The sequence below is a fragment of the Indicator indicator genome, chromosome 5, assembly GCF_027791375.1.
Source record: "Indicator indicator isolate 239-I01 chromosome 5, UM_Iind_1.1, whole genome shotgun sequence".
NCBI classification, from domain to species: Eukaryota; Metazoa; Chordata; class Aves; order Piciformes; family Indicatoridae; genus Indicator; species Indicator indicator.
In genome coordinates, this window is record NC_072014.1 from 44,382,899 (window position 1) to 44,398,443 (window position 15,545).

Consider the following 15,545-nt stretch of genomic DNA (forward strand, 5'->3'; position numbering starts at 1 on the left):
TGCTTTTTTCTTCTGAAAATAATGGAAGATCCCTTTCAAAAACTAAATCTTCAGTTATCAACTTTACTGCATTATGGAACTAGTGCAATCCTGCAGAGCCCAGTCAAAAAGACAAGGCACGTTAAAAAATAATTAAAAAAAAAAAATCAAGATACATTAGACTATATGGACTAGAGAGTCATTGGAGATAATTTAAGGCCTTTCAGTGAATTAGAATAATCAGTCTAATTTAAAGCTGAGGATTAAACCATAAATTCTCCATCTGAAAAGCAAACAACAGGCTTTTTCAGCTTCTGTTCTGTGGACAAGGATAACAAAAACTCTTGTTACGGTTTGTGAGAACGCCTCTGGCCACAGAGGAGCAAAGTCAGTTCAGTTTCTCTACAGTTTGTGGAAGCTTTCAGGACTGTTTTAGCCGTTTGCGTGGAATGCCAAACTGTGGACACTGTGCAGACGCTAGCGCGCGAAAGGCCTCTGCTACTAAGTGAGGGTGGGAGTGGATCATGGACTTCCAGCCCGCTGTCTCCATTATGTCTGTTGCTTGGCTGAAAACAGAAGCATTGAGAACAGTCACACAGTTTCACAGGACAAAGGCAGTGAGGTGCAGCGGGGAGCGGCGAGGCAGGCGGAGGGCTGCAGAGGAGCAGCGAGCGCTAGGAGACAGCAGCCTGCGAATGCCAGCAAGGCTGTTCTGGCAAAGAGCTAGCAGACTGCAGCTTGGGTGTGGCAGTGCCATCACACCTAGGACACAGGGCACTTCCTCTGCTCTACTCAGTACCAGTGAGACCTCAGCTAGCAAACTGTGTCCAGCGCTGGGCAATGTATGAAGACAGCCACCATGAAATTGCTCAGGAGAAGCAACAAAAATAAGAGGAAAGCTAGAAGCAAATGAGGTCTAGCGTAGAGACAAAGAGCAAGCAAGGACATGACAGCCACATTACATATAAGGGCATGCTCAGGTTGGAGAGAGAGAAGGATGACAAGATGAATCACCTGAAACTACAGCAAAAATAATGTGGTTCCTACACTAGAGAAAACCATGAAGGCAGATAGCTGGCTGAGCCCTTCACTGGGAGCTCACCGCTTCTCAGGCATGCTCCACTGGTGCTGAAACTGCTTTCTTCATGATGAGGTCATGCACAATGGCTTTCAGTGGCCACGTCACTTTTAACCAGCAGAGAAGCAGCACTGGATTTCAGCACTGTCATGCTGACATCCAGGAGATTCAAAGCCTATGTATTTACTCAATGTATATATTTACATTTTTTTTCTGAAATAACACAGAACCAGAGCCTAAAATTCCCTCTGCACATGAAGGTTACCCTGGCTGTGGTGCATGCCACACTGACACTGATTTGTAGTTTGGAACCAGCAGCTTATGCAGAAATCCCAGGTTTCCACTGCTCTGTGCTTTCCAAAGCCTTTCATGAGCACCATCATACTGCTTCAGGAACACCATTAGGCAGAAAGCTAGCAGCTGACCTCTACTCTGCACAAGCTCTGAACAACCTTCTGCAGACTAATGCAAGCCTTTAATCTGCTGCTGCCAGTCAGTAAAGATAAGTGACTCAAGAAACAATACCAAAGTTCAGACTCCTTGGTACCCAGTAAAGGAAGCCAGGCCCTCTCACATTATTTCCTTGAGTTCCTGTAGGTGCTTTAGCTGAAGCAGGGATGACCAGCACCTTCACTAGCAATTATCCAAGAGTGAAGTCAGCTCAGTAAGTTCCAAATTATCAGAGCCTGAATACATCAACTACTTTACACTTATGTATTCTGACCTGTTTTTTTACTGGGGTTTTACTACTTACCTTCTATCATCCCCTTCCTTTTCCAAATCATGCTCAATCATTAGGCCTGTGAAGACGGCTTTATTTTTATTAAACAAAAACATTCTAACTTTAAAGCAAATGGTAAAATTTTAAATTCTCTGAGGATTCTGAGAGTAAGCAGGAAGTGCTCTGCTGTCCTCTTACTGATTCAGTCCACCACTAGCTGCTCTGAAGCTTGCTGTTTTCTATTCCATGGTTCACTCAAGCTGTTCTAAATACACACTGCACTCAGTCCTACAGCCCAAGCCACATACTCTCAGCCTATTTTCAGTGCAGGCAAAAGCACCTACGAGTCAACCAGGTCAGAGGAACCTGCCTGACTAGTTGTGTGGCCTCCACAGTACTAGTGCTGGCATGTGGGAAGGTGTACAAACACGTTGCCAAAGGCAAAAAGAGCAACTGGCCTCCCTTCTTTGGAGATACTGCAGGCTCAGACTGACCTAAACTGATACACCTCTAGGAGAGGAACAAAACCCAGCTATTGTTACCATCCCACAACTATGATTTAAGGGCTAAGTGACAATCATTAACTGGGGTAGTATCTTGCTGAATCCCACTTTACTCACAGTCAGTGTGGAAATGAAGCAAGAGATGTTAAGATCTGCAGGCTACTTAGCGGTGTTTGTACAGAACGCAACGAGGCAGGGGAACTTACTTGCTATTCCAGTTTTTCCCATCTTTACACCCAAGTTGTCTAAGAACACTGCACCTGTAAGAGAGAGCTGTGCTAATATTGAAAAAGTACACAGAGCATGAACACTGATACATTTAGAGTCTCATAAACAGTACTTGCCTGTTAATAAAGTCTATTGCTTGTGCTTTTAGCTGCTCAGCGCTGTGCAAATCTGCGAGGATAAGAATGTCAGCAACATTTTCTACCGACAGGTTACTACAGAGTGCTTCCTCACACATCACCTTCAGCCGTTCCAGTGCATACTGATGAGAGAAAAAAACTGCACTAATCATTCTTCAAACTCATTCCTTCCACCCTTAGTCTCTACAGTTCCTAAGACAGTTCCAGTCATGAAAATGCTTGGTGCCTCTCTAGCTTAACACCAAGCCACTTCCAAACAGGTAATTCAAAATCCGGTGTGCTGCATTGAAGGCTCTTCCAATGGCAAGACTCACCTTAGGTCTGACAGAAACTGATTAAATGCTTTACTGGGAGAACTTATTAAAAACAACAACTCAGTCAGAAGTTTTCATTTTCCTTCTGTTTGATAATGGAAGAAGAGCAAGGAATGGACGTTATCAAAATCATCATTAGACAGGTTTACATCTCAAAGTGAGGGGCAAAATATTTCACAGTTGAAAGTTTCATGACACTGTCCAAGGAAAAATACATTAGCTTAATCCAGATTCAGCCCTACCCCATCTCTGAATTTCGTATTTTCTTCCATACCTTTGATACAGTCTACCAGAAAAGTGATGTCAAATAATTGCATTGCCATGTTATAGTCTGCTTTAATAAACTGCTTCTTTTGAAGCATGCCACAGTCCAAACAGCTTTCATTCAGCTCTGTTCATTTCTACTGAGATCTCGCCCATCCCACTTTGTTTAGCACCCATCAGACAGTTTTCAAGTCTGAAAAGAACTTCAGTCACAGAAGTGGGATACATCATAGAATGGTCTGGGTAGGAAGGGACCTCCAATGGCCATCTAGTCCATCATGCCACTCATACACTTGTGTTAGCAGCTGTTCTGTGCAAAGAAGAAATACACTTAAGGAAAGTGAAGTTATTGGGCTAACATCTCTGTTGCTAGAGCTGTGCATTTTTACTTCCATTGTGTTACTACAGTACTCTGCGCAGAGTACTTAAATACCCATTACAAACTGTACCTACCAGGTCATCCACCAGTGCAATGCCTTTGGATAATATGCAGAGCACTCAGATTATTTCATAGTCAGAAGGAATAGCAGAAAGTTTCCAGCAGCTCTCAACTGTCAGAAAAAGCTACAGGGACCTCCTAGCTCACTGGTTTTACTTCCTGGTGTTGCAGACAGTCATAGAGCTGTACATTATAATACTCTCCACACGTATCAATTATGCCCTGTACAAAGGCCAGCATTCACTAAATGCTGCTTGGCTGTACTCGACAAAACACAAGCAGTTTTGGAAGATGAGATGCTGGCAAGAAGAGTAAGTCACAAAAGCCAGGGCAGTGCCTGAAAAGACAAAGAGATTGGGGGAAAAAAACCAAACAAAAACACTTGAAGTTGCTTTAAAAAAAATCCATAACCATTTCTTGCAGCTAACTACTGGGATGGCTTGTATCAGGACTGACTGTGAGAAGAGGCAGTGTTCACTACCAACTCTGAAACAGCAAAGGCAGGGTAAGACAATGCCATACCCTCAGCTCAGAGGGAAAAGGGTCCAGACTACACACACTGAAATATTTCCCAGACTCTAACCTGCTTATGTCTCTTCAAGGAGAAACAAGGATAAGCGCAGAGTCCTACATCTAGGAAGGAATAATAAACTGCAGCAGTACAGGTTGGGAGGTGATCTGCTGGAGAATAGCCCATCCTTCTCCATTTCTGATGAGATTCTCATATTAAGAAAAATAAAAATATTCAAAATATAAACCAATTTTTTTAGAACATTCCACACACAAACATCAAGTTTGAGAACCTAGGAGTCAGTTACTTACTTTGTCTGCAGCTGCCAACAAATTGTCAGCCATGCTTTCAAGGTTTCGTGCTTTTCCTGTGTAAATGAATCTCATCATTTCTTTAAAAACTTCAGGGTCTACATCATTAATTTCTACACGATTCTGGCAAAAGAAGAAGAATCAATAAAAGCCTCTAGAATTTAGCTACAACTTTGTAGTGAACATATCAAATATCATCTGCACACACACTACAAGCTTTCCGTTGCCATCTGTCATACAAAATCCTCACAAATTTAAGTTAACATTCCTTTAATTACTAAAAGTCAGTAGTTCTTACAACCAAGAAGAAATTAGTCAGGAGAATTTTGGCAGGAAAAAGTAATTGCAGCTTCTTTCTAGAAATGTTAAACTCTGGACTTCATTGTACATAAAAATCAAGGCACAGTTTCCGGAATGTGTTCAAATGCTGGAGTTTCCAACCCAAAAATTATGTGCTTGCACTATCAGAAGTCAGAGGGACAGACAGAACCAAGTGAGCCACTTTGGGCTGAACTTAAATTCAGTAAACAACTTTCCTTTTGTTCCCAGAATCCAAAGAGCAAACAAACAGCACATCTAACTGGCATCATATAGCTGAAGACAGTCCCAACAAAACAGGTATTGCTTGCTTGAATCCATCCACTAACAGCATTCCCTATACACAACCAATAATGGAGGAAATGATGTCCAAAATGTCAGAGCAAGCATCAGACTTCTGAGCCCAAAAAGAAACCCCTCCACAGGCTGCCAGCACACGATGTGCACCTGCTCTGATTTCCTACCCACTGACCCACATACAGCATGAACAAGTAGAGATGCACTGGAGATTTACTGTTAACAAAGACAAAGGGCCCTGATGGGGCACACCACTGAAGCTGTGACTTATCTGGGCTTCCTTCAGCCCACAAGTCCCAATGAAACTCTTCCAATACTCCAATTCTGGCTGTGAAAGCCTACAGACTGGTGAAGCTCAGTTGCACCACAGCACCATATATATCTGGCATGCCGGTTCAGACGAGCAGCATCCTTGCAGCCCCCAAGACTAAGTGATGATCATCTGTTACAACATCTCAGTAGGCTGATCAGTTTCCTGCCTATAATCAACCAAGTTTAGATGTTCTTCATGAAGGACATAAACTCCTCGCTGCAGGAGAAACAAAGTGCATGAAAGCAGCCGCAGCTCTCTGTGCTGATGAAGTAACCATCCATCCAAAACACTCACACAGGTCAAGTGCCTGCAGAAACTCAGAATGGAAAGAAGCACTTCACTGCCTCAGGGATTTATCTGAGTCATAATTCACCTGTTTGTATCCTAGCTACTATAAAAAGCATTTTCATACACTATAGCAAAACCTCAGTGAGGTCAGCCAGGTTCCCTGAAGGTATCAACTACCTTCAGCAGTAAGGGGCAGTAAAATTACCAGGTCAGTTACAGCAGCTTGAAAACCAAACTGATCTCGGGCAGATACATGAAAGAACAAATCATCCAGAACCTCTCCAGCCAGCCCTGCCTGTTCTTTCTATGCCAAGAAACTCCATCAGAATTAACCAGGGTGGCATTCAGAAGCACCTCCTCCACTCACACACACCCCCCTCACAGGACTTCCTGCCCTCAGCCTGCAATACTTTTGAGTTTCCAGCAACTTTTCCCTTTTTCACAAGACGTAAAGCTTTCCCCATAGCTTACCTTTTTGCTTTCTTCCATTTCATGTTCAAACATTGCATTAAAAACTGGAGACCGTGCTGTAGCAAGAGAAGTAAATGTTCAATATAATAAAACATTAAACTTTTAGCAATTTTAATTACAAAATAGTAGCAATACAAAAGTAGAAAGTACCTGCAAGGACAGACTTATGAGCTTTGAATTCTTGTCCTCCTACATAAAAACTGCAATCTGTAAATCTTGTTGTTTCCCAGAGATTCCCTAAATCTTCTGCTAGTCGACATTCAGGTACCTTCAAAGTGTTTGTATTAGACTGTCCTGATATATTTACTGAGTCTTGGACCACGCTTACCTAACAGAAAATCACAGCAAGACAACTCCTTCATATCTGAATGCCAATAATAATCAAATTACAGCACCTATTGCTACAAGTTCAGCAATTGCAAAGTAAAAACAGTGATGTTCCCACCATTAGGCCAGAATCATAAACTAATGCTTTACAGTTTAAGTAGAATAAACCAAACAGAGCTTTACTTAGAGACTCTAACCTTGTGCATTCATCCAAGCAAAACAAGACAAGAGCAGCACAGTAGCAGACACCACCTTACAGAAACACCAAAGCAAGAGCCTCACATATGGAATACCAGTGGGATCAAAAAGCAGAAGTCAGCACCATTGCAGATCATCCAACAGTTCAGTCTTTATGCTTTTAAGTAAAATATATACAATGTCAAGTGCTAAACACTTCAGCAGCATCACAAGGTCACAGAAGGGTTTTATAAGAATAATCCATGGAAATTTTGAATAGTATGGCAGCACTAATTTTAATTACAGCGAGTTCATATTTGACCTGTAGTGTCATAATGCAAACTAAGTGCAAGTAACAGGGCACCTTCATTATTTCATTTCACTGTGTGCAGCTGAGACAGGAGTCAGGAATGACTGTGTTCCCAACAAGACCAAAAGCCATTATTTTAGATGCACAAGTCAATAAAAAGAAGATGCAGCAGGTAAGTAACTTCAGTCATTAAATGCATGCTGACACAATGCACTAGTTAAGAACACTGTGAAATAGGGGCTTCATTCCCCACATTCAAGTCTTCTCACATCAGTAGTAAAGAGGACAGCAGCAGTCTCACTTGCTTTTTTTTGCCTATCTTTACATACTAAATCAGTAATTTTAATCATTATTTTTGCAAAACAGAAGGGTTCAGCAGGTTTTACTTCTGTTGTCTGGGAGCACACAGTTGAGAATAAACCATACTGTAAGATCTTGATCACTGTACCTCCCAAACACAGAAAATTAGGATTTCATAGTTAGAGAAAATGCTCATACTGTTGAGATCAGTGCTTTGTTTGATTTCCAGAGGCACAGCATCTGGAATAAATCTGGCATAAATCAAAAATAGCACAGCTAAGCTCTGCAAAAAGTCAGATTACTGCAAACCAAACTCCAGATCAGAAGAGGAAGATGATCCAATTACAACAGCAGCTTGGAGATTTGAATCATTGCCTAATTCCCTGTTTCATCCCATACCCCCTTGTGATTATAAGGCATTCTTCCACCTTTCAAAGGAGAGAAAAAAAATCCCCCAAAGCCCTGCTAAGTTCACATTCACAGTAAAACCATGTATTTACAACACTAAACAAATCCACAGAGCTCTGGTATACTCTACTCCAGTTCTCCCTAACAGCCTGATTTCAGCAGACAGACACACACATGGAGCTTTAGCTAACAAAGCCAGCCTTCTGCTGCCAAAGGAGACTTCTGCTTCTCCAGAACTTGAACTCAAAGGTCACGGTCTGAGCTGCCCACATGGCTATAGACAGTGCCCAGGAAGGCAGTCTAGGTGTTATTTGTGTACTTAAAACTGATCTCTGATGTTCCAAACTTGGCTTGGCATGCATTGTTTGGAGATGGCAACAACTTTTAAAGAGTCTATGAACAAACACTTACAGGAGCCTGAGATTTCATATCTGACTTTTCCAGATGGCATGCTCACAATCCAGTGCATTCTCTTACATTTATTTACATCGAGCTGAAATCCAACCAAGTTATCATCACATAACTACTGAAAATTCATCTTAGGCCAAAACTGGTTTATGATTGTTTCAGCACCTGATATAAATCATTAGTTACTTCAGAGACATTAGGAAAACCCCTTGCAAGACTGAAGGTGTTCACTGCAAGGTGCTAGAACTACTGTCTGAGAGTAGTAGCAATGCAGTCAGGATTTCCAGGTACTCAAGTTCTGATCTACTTCTTCAGGAGGTAGCCAGCAACTAGCCATGCAGCTTTTGCACAGCACGCATACTTCCAGTGCGGAGATGCTGTTTGGATTGCAAGTGTGTAACCTAGGACTGGACTAAGCTCTGTGTGTGATGACAATTAACGCGGATAATCTGCATGGTTTTCTTGGTTCCCAGCCTGTAGAGGTCTAACAGCAAAGATGTGATATTTCAGCCTATTCACAATCTACGCCAGGTAAGAGACCCATGAAAGCACTCCCTAGGAACACCCTTGCAGATGATCTGCTATTCTCTCAGCAGATGAAAGTACATACAAGGCCTCAGTAGTTTCAGGTTATATGGAAAGTGAGAACTGAGTAAGAGAGAGTAGTTTGCTTAAAAGAACACAATTACGAAGCTGTATTTTATCAACAGGTCACTTGTCCGTGGCAGCACTCAACTTTGTCAAGTATCTAACTTAACAGCCCTGCAGTTTCCAATCCAAGGACGTATCTAGCTGATCTTACAAAGATCCAGCAACACAGTGAGAATGCTTTTGCTACCAAGGAAGACCAAATAATCCTTTAGCAACCTAACAAGGAGAAAGGAAGAGCCAACCAGCAGAGTGGGGACTCGGCGACCTTTACCAAGTAAGTGCTGTACCTGCTCAATTTTATCAAGCCAAGTGCAATCCAGTTTGGAGGAGCAACAAGTCAGGCTTCCAGCTAGGATATAGGTAGCAAGGCAAACACAAATGCCAGCTTACAGCTAGGTTTTAAAAGGATACAAACTTCAGACTTGCCTACAGAACCAGGTCCTTCAAACATCACCTTCTAGCTGAAGAGCTAGAAGAACACATCAGAATAAACAAACTTTACAACTATTTGGATTTCCAGTCTTCTCCCTTTAGCCTGGCACAAGCCAGAGTTTCAGAAGCTCAGTGTGCACAACTAGGTGCTGTACCTCCTGCACCGTTAACAAGCAGGATAGCTCCAACTCTTCACAAAGGCCACTCGCACTAAAACACTGAGAAGATTTGTCAGGAAACACATCTGTATTTCAAGATTAGCATTACATTTTCAATAATATTTATCTGGAAAATTCAGTATTTGTTCAGTTCATTTTTTTTTTTTTTAAAAAAAACCTATCTCTAAAATTAGCTAATGACCTATTTCCAAAACCAAACACTATTTTTAAGGGCTGTTCATTTACATCAAAGTATTCATTACCAGGAAAACTTAAAATAAGAAAACACTCAAAAGTATCTTTAGAGAGCCATAAAAGCACTTGTTTCATCTGCTTTTATCACTTAAATAATTGCATTCATAACAAATTTATCATGCAGCTAATTTAAATTAATCTAAGGGAAAATAAGATGCACTGCATTTGCAACATCCAGTCTCAGGGGCCACATTTCAATTATTCTTCATAGGAAGCATAATGACATAATTAAATGGCAATCTTGTCAAGACAATTTTACACATTTCCTGTAAATACAAAGATCAAAGCAAACTTATTAGCAGTTAGAGAATCTACCATCCTCCTAAGTCACTAATCACTTTATGGCAGCAAGGATACCCAACCAATGTATATTTAAAGCACACCACACTGACACTGCAACTTCCTGAAGTGTCCTTTTTTAACATCAAGAGTTTATCTGAACATTAATGACAATTTAGCTTACCAACATCACTGATCTTATAACACACCAAAGTCAAAGGTACACCACAGCTCTCAGTACCAATTCTCAGTGTTAAGCAGCCTTATGAGACACCTCCATTTGTTCAGGAAAAAAAAGTGACAATTGTAATAAAAATGAAGCGTTCCCTTCGCTGTAAAGACCTGCTCATTGGTTAAAGCCATCAAATTTATTACAGAAATATAGATTCTGACCGTTACTTTGGGGTTTTATGACACAAACCAGAAGATAGGCATTTCCTTTTGCTTAGTCAGTGAAAAACAATCCTCTCAATTCCAGATACGATATCTTTAAGTAAAAGTGACCTGGTCAAAACAGTATTTCCACAGACAGCAGATATCAGCCACCTTTTGCATAAATAACTCTGCAGCTGATTCTACAGTAACCCTGGCAGATTCATGGAGAAGCCCAACAGTTTACAACAGTTACAACTACTGAAGTGTAGACAGTCTACACTTCAGTATAGATGTACCAAAAGAGAACAAAATGCAATGCAGACACAGCAAGTAAGGCGCACTTGATCATATTTACAGTTTACAAAAGACAAATTTTGTAGCATGCGACTGTTTAAAATCTATATAAACCTCTACTTATTAGAGCAGAAAGCATTTTATTGAAGAGTTTACCAATTACAAACCTATACTCACCTCACAAAATAATGTAAGCTTGTCGTCTGGGAGAAGTCCATTAGCTTCATCCAGCAAAAAATCTCTGCGGATGAACTTCTTGAAGCCCCAGTCCTTGCCTTGCACGAATCGATATGCTCTTTGGCTCTCTGGGGGGAACAGCCATGCACAAGCAGAGCGAGGTCAGTGAACAACCACCACCACCCACACTCCATGTGAAGGCAGGGCCTTCATACACAGAGGAACCCAGTGAAGACCTTGGATCAGTGAAAACTGGCAGAAGAGCAAAATCTGCAATTCAGCCCACCCTTAGGTGGCATGGCAGGCACTATCAGCAAGAGCAAAGTTTTTCAGTTTAAGAATGCCAGTGTGTCAAAATAGAAACCGCTCACAGCAAAGGACCATCACAATGAATTTGTCATCACACATGCAGCCTGACACCACTTGTGCAGCAGCCATCTGTTCTGACTTCCCCCTGCAAGGGGAAACCTTGTTTCACAGGTTGAAATTTTGAAACACAGCAAAAACTTTAACAAAGAAAAGAGAAACAACAGCTTGCAACTAAAACTATTTTTTTGGCCATAATAAGCAATTGCTTAATTTCCTTTTTGGGCATAGTTATGAGAACGTTTCTGTAATCCATCAGTTTTGCTGTGACCACACAACACCTTTTTGTCCAGTTCTAATGTTCACAGTCTGGCAAAGGGTTCCCAGGGCACTCTGAGTGCAAGCACAATGTAATTCAGTAAGATCACTTCTTTTACATGACAAGATCACCACAAGGCAGGACTTGTTCCACAAACTGAAACCTCAGGAAACAGCACCATCCACTTTTATGAGGAACTAAAACAAGTCAAAGGGGAGTTTGGGGAGTGGTTTTGAGATTGTGTGTAGAATAAACCATATTCAGAACTACATTTAGAAAGATCATTCCAAAATCCAGACAACAAGAACACTGCAGAGACAACAGCAGGTTTAAGACAATTTTCTTTTCATACCAAAAAAGCTGAGCAAGAAGTACATTACCATTTCATCTGCTGTATGGATATAAACTTAAGCCTTCTGGAGAATAGTTCAGAAGTTTAGGGCACAAGGTTTTTATAAAAGTACTTCTCATGACACCATCATTCCTTCTACAACATCCAAAATAAAGACATCAGGAAGTCAACCTTCTCTGCATTAGGTAACTTGGTAGCATCACGGAACAGAGTTACCCAGGTACCACATCACAACATTTTCTGAAACACAGTTCTAACACATTGTCCCACTGCCAACAGTTGGGAAATGATTCACAACAGCTCTTCACTAGAGTTAGATCAAGCAAAGGATGCTGTACAGCTTCTGCTTGTTTTCTTTAGCACAATGAAAAACAACCCAGGAACTGATGAAGCAAGAGGGGTCCCCATCTCTGTCACCTGATCACATTCACATCTTCACACACACAAAATTCTTATCCATGCAGAGCACAGCAGCAGAGGAAAATGCACTTAAGTGCAGTATGGGCTTTAAGGGTGACAAAAATACCATCCACGATGTTAAATCTGTGTGCCAAGGAAGAAAAACTGCTATTTTAGATAATATTGTGCAGGTTTTCTAGCATCTGCATTAGTGTTTTTGTATTTTTACCAACTTGTCAAAAACTCACAAGCCTCATGAGATGGAATGAAAAAATAAAATACTTAAAAGAAATGTTCAAAAATTTATCATCTACATTCAGCCCAATTCTTTATTCTTCAGACTTAGGTTTTACTCTTACCAGCAAGAGCCACTGTTAAAAATCTGAAACTAAGTGCTCAGAGGAAATTTAAGTACATAAAACCAGAAAAATAAAGCAGCATGGAAGTGTAAATGTATTGTTTTTCTTTTCTAATAAAGTTTAAATGTTAGTTCATTGCCCATGCTATACAGCTTCAGCACTTGAAACAGCAGCCTGTGCATGAATTATCCGTTTACAAAGTACATGCGAAATCAGGCATCATTATGTTGTATAAATAAAAACACACACTCTCCCCCAAAGCAGATGGTAAATGGCTGGAAAGTACAAGAAATATGATTTCTGTTGGTAATTTCCCAAAATTAAAATATGTTCAGAATTCCTGCAGTGCCAAATGCAGGGCAGCTACTCTGCAGAAACTGAAAACAAATCTACTTGTAGGACACTGGGGCTTTAGCACCATGTGATTGTTAGCCTTTCAAGCAGTCCTTGGCAACTAATCTTCAGACACTCAAAATCCCTCCATCTTACATTGCATGTCCCTAGTGGCTGAGGAAACTGGGATGGTTTAGTCTGGAAAGAAGGGGGTGAGGGGAGACCTTCTCACTCTACAACTACCTGAAATGAGGTTGTAGTGAGGGTGTAATGCGGTGTAGTAACAAGCGATAGGATGAGAGGAAACAGCCTCAAGTTGCACCAGGGGAAGCTTAGATACAACATTAGAAGAAACTTCTTGACTGAAAGCGTTCTCAAACACTGGAACAGGCTCCCCAGGGAGGTGGTTGAATCCCCACCCCTGGAGGGGTTTCAAAGAGGCAGAGATACAGTGCTAAGGGCCATGGTTTAGCTCCAGACTTGGTAGAGCTAGAGAACGGTTGGACTTGATCTTAGGGGTCTTTTCCAACCTGTAACGGTTTGAGCCACATCATCTATATCCCTACCCTGTCCTTACAGTGCTGGCTGAGATCTGTAACACTGGGGAGACGCTGGTGCAGTCAGGGGGCTTGGAGACATTCAAAGCATGACATGGCCCAAGCAAAGTGCTCTAGCTGACTCTGCTGGGGGGGTTTGGACTAGATAGCTTCCAGAGGGCCCTTGCAACTTCAACCCTTCTGTGATCCCATGCTAATTTTAAAACACTTTTTGATGCACACACTGTAGTTTTATTTAATCACCTGCACCAATCCACTACTGCACTGTAAGACTCTCAACCCATCAAATGTATGAGAGGATAGCTTTGGGGCAAGTTATGTACGGAAAAAGCGGCCTAAGCTTTGGGTATGACTGCTGGAGAACTGTGCTTTTCACCAAGAAATTCAGAACTTGCAACAGGACAGACCCTGCAAGATCTCCTAAGTCCTGGAATAAGATAGGGAAGAAAAGCAGAAAGATTCTTCACACAAAGGACTAACAACAGCATGAATGCAGTGCAGAGCAGCACTGAATAACAAACTTCCATCAGAACTGCAGCTTTCTTAAAAAAAGGTGTTTCCAAAGAAAGTTGTGTTTGTAAGAGCCACACATTTTGCATATCCAGAAGGTAATTAAATGACCAATTATTTCAGTCTTCTAATTACATGGGTACACGGCTCATGTTTTTGAATTGATTGCAATGTAAATCAGATGAAGTAGACCAAAACATCATAAAGGCGGGTCTAAATAAACAACCATGTATGTTTAACCTAATTAATTATGGAAATCAAACACTCCCTCCCATACTAGCTAGAAACAAGCAAATGCACGATTAACAAAGTCAAAATAATGTGCTACCAAAGCCAAGTGACAAGAAGCTCAAGTGACAGTAGACAGTACTGAACTGTAGTTTATACTGCTCAGGATAGAATTAACATAGCTCAGTGATCAGAAATGTGCAAAACATGAACAAGATTTTTAATTAAGTTTCCAAAAGGATATTTAAAAAAATATTTTATAGTTTACCTCAATATTAAATTCTGTTCTGCACTGGACAAAGATTCCAGTGCTGATTTTCTTTGGGGTGTTTTTACAAATCCACACACAGTACATTAAGATGTCCTTACCCATTGCTTTTGTTTCTTCTCTTTTAGCATTCAGCAGGGAAAATTTGAATTTTGCTCTCACTTCACTTTTTGGACAACTAACTAAAAGCAAATATAATGACAGGTAGTCTTTGCTTTCATCATCTAATCCTTTTGGGTTCACTCTCAGGCACCTGAAAGAAATGCAGAAATTGCACACTTTTAAATTATATCCAGAATAAATTCAGCACTCTTTTTTTTAAGATACAACAATAGATGGTACTGAAACAAATGTTTCCTTTATGGCTGTTGAAGCTTTGAAATGAGAACCAACCCACACTTGTAGTAAAACTTTGAAAGTCCAAGTTTTAATACTTGCTACATAGCTTTGCAACTTTTGCAACTAGAAAAGCCAAACACCACCACCACCACAACCAAACAAATAAGCCAAACCCACAACCAAACAAAACCCCCAAGCAGTTGCTAGAATAAAGACCTTACCATTTCATTTTGTCATTTGGCCCTGATGAGAAGGTAGAACTCTTTAAAACTTCACCCATTTCTTCTCGGCAAAAACTGAAGTTACTAATGGTCCACATATAGGAAAATTTTACCACTTTAACCTGAACAAAAGATGTAGAAAATGTCAGTGACATTTAACTTGCATATAAAGCAGTAACTATGAGAACTACTGAGACTGTCAGCACAGCTCAACAATTTTAGGTATTTTTCTTAAAAATACAATTATGACTAGCAAACAAAGCCATTGGAATTTAGGTCATTACCTGTGTGTAACACCAGCTTTCAGCCACAGGTCCACTGGACATCTCCCCAGGAGGAGGTGGGGTGGGAACCCTTGACATTGCCACTTATTGCAGGTTTATAGTATCAAGATAGAAATCCAAACTTCAGTAATTCTCCTAGAAAAAGTAATTCATATATTTTGTTCACACTTTATAAGTGTGGGGGAGGGGGGGAAAACAAACCATCGAATTTTGCTCTCCATGTTACTGTTTACTGACCAAGTTCCCTGCAAAGTCAGCCTGGGGACAAGGGCTTTGCTCTGCAGCCCAGCTGTCACACATGAATGGCCACTTGCACCAAACCTGCAGCAATTCTCACACAGTGCTTT

General features: G+C 40.9%; 1 protein-coding gene across 2 annotated transcripts; it reads right to left on the bottom strand.

Annotated features, from left to right (window-relative positions):
* Positions 1–208: 208 nt before the first annotated feature.
* Positions 209–15,276, bottom strand: SPOPL (speckle type BTB/POZ protein like). 2 transcript variants are annotated; one of them, XM_054380861.1, is made up of 10 exons: positions 15,199–15,276; positions 14,915–15,036; positions 14,456–14,607; positions 10,724–10,851; positions 6,323–6,500; positions 6,173–6,228; positions 4,486–4,608; positions 2,626–2,768; positions 2,488–2,541; positions 209–545 (listed from the first exon to the last, which is right to left on the bottom strand). In XM_054380861.1, exons 1-10 carry the CDS (start codon positions 15,274–15,276, stop codon positions 401–403), a joined length of 1,179 nt encoding a protein of 392 aa, XP_054236836.1. In that variant the 3' UTR covers positions 209–400. The 2 variants fall into 2 exon arrangements, with proteins under 2 accessions (XP_054236836.1, XP_054236837.1); XM_054380862.1 differs by lacking the exon at positions 2,488–2,541.
* Positions 15,277–15,545: the final 269 nt, after the last annotated feature.